Raw genomic sequence first — 424 nt, 5'->3', positions numbered from 1 at the left:
GCGGCGGCGGCGGCGGCGCCAGGGCCCCCGGCCTGTGGTCCACCTGAAAGCCCGGCCACGGGGCAGCAGGAGCCCGGGAGCACCACGGGCAGGGACATGGACTGGCCGGGAAAGGAGCGGCGGGTGGCGGCGGGGAGGGGACGCGGAGCTGGGACGCGGAGCTGAGCCGCGGGTGCCGCGCACTGCGCGCCGCGGGTGGGCGGCGAGGCCAAGGGGAGGGAAGGAAATGCGCACGGCCCAACTACTTGCTGCCGCCGCGGCCCGGGCTCCAGTCGGCCGCACCCACCTGCCGCCCTGCGGGTCCGCCTCCGGCCAGCCCCCGGCCGCACCCTCACTCTTACCCGCACACACCCACACGCGCCCTGCGCTCATGCCGCGCGGGCTGCCGAATGTGCCTCCGCCTTCGGGTCACAGCCGAGCCCAG

The 424-nt window shown here is 77.4% G+C and overlaps 1 protein-coding gene across 1 annotated transcript in view; it reads right to left on the bottom strand.

The window, feature by feature from the left end:
• Positions 1 to 98, bottom strand: part of ENTREP1 (endosomal transmembrane epsin interactor 1) — an 88030-nt gene extending 87932 nt beyond the window's left edge. The window contains exon 1 of the mRNA XM_023730622.1: positions 1 to 98. Within this exon, the coding sequence (XP_023586390.1) occupies positions 1 to 98 (98 nt within the window).
• Positions 99 to 424: the final 326 nt, after the last annotated feature.

The sequence above is a fragment of the Trichechus manatus genome, unplaced genomic scaffold (genome assembly GCF_000243295.1).
Source record: "Trichechus manatus latirostris isolate Lorelei unplaced genomic scaffold, TriManLat1.0 scaffold00038, whole genome shotgun sequence".
NCBI classification, from domain to species: Eukaryota; Metazoa; Chordata; class Mammalia; order Sirenia; family Trichechidae; genus Trichechus; species Trichechus manatus.
This window is presented reverse-complemented; position numbering and strand designations above follow the sequence as displayed.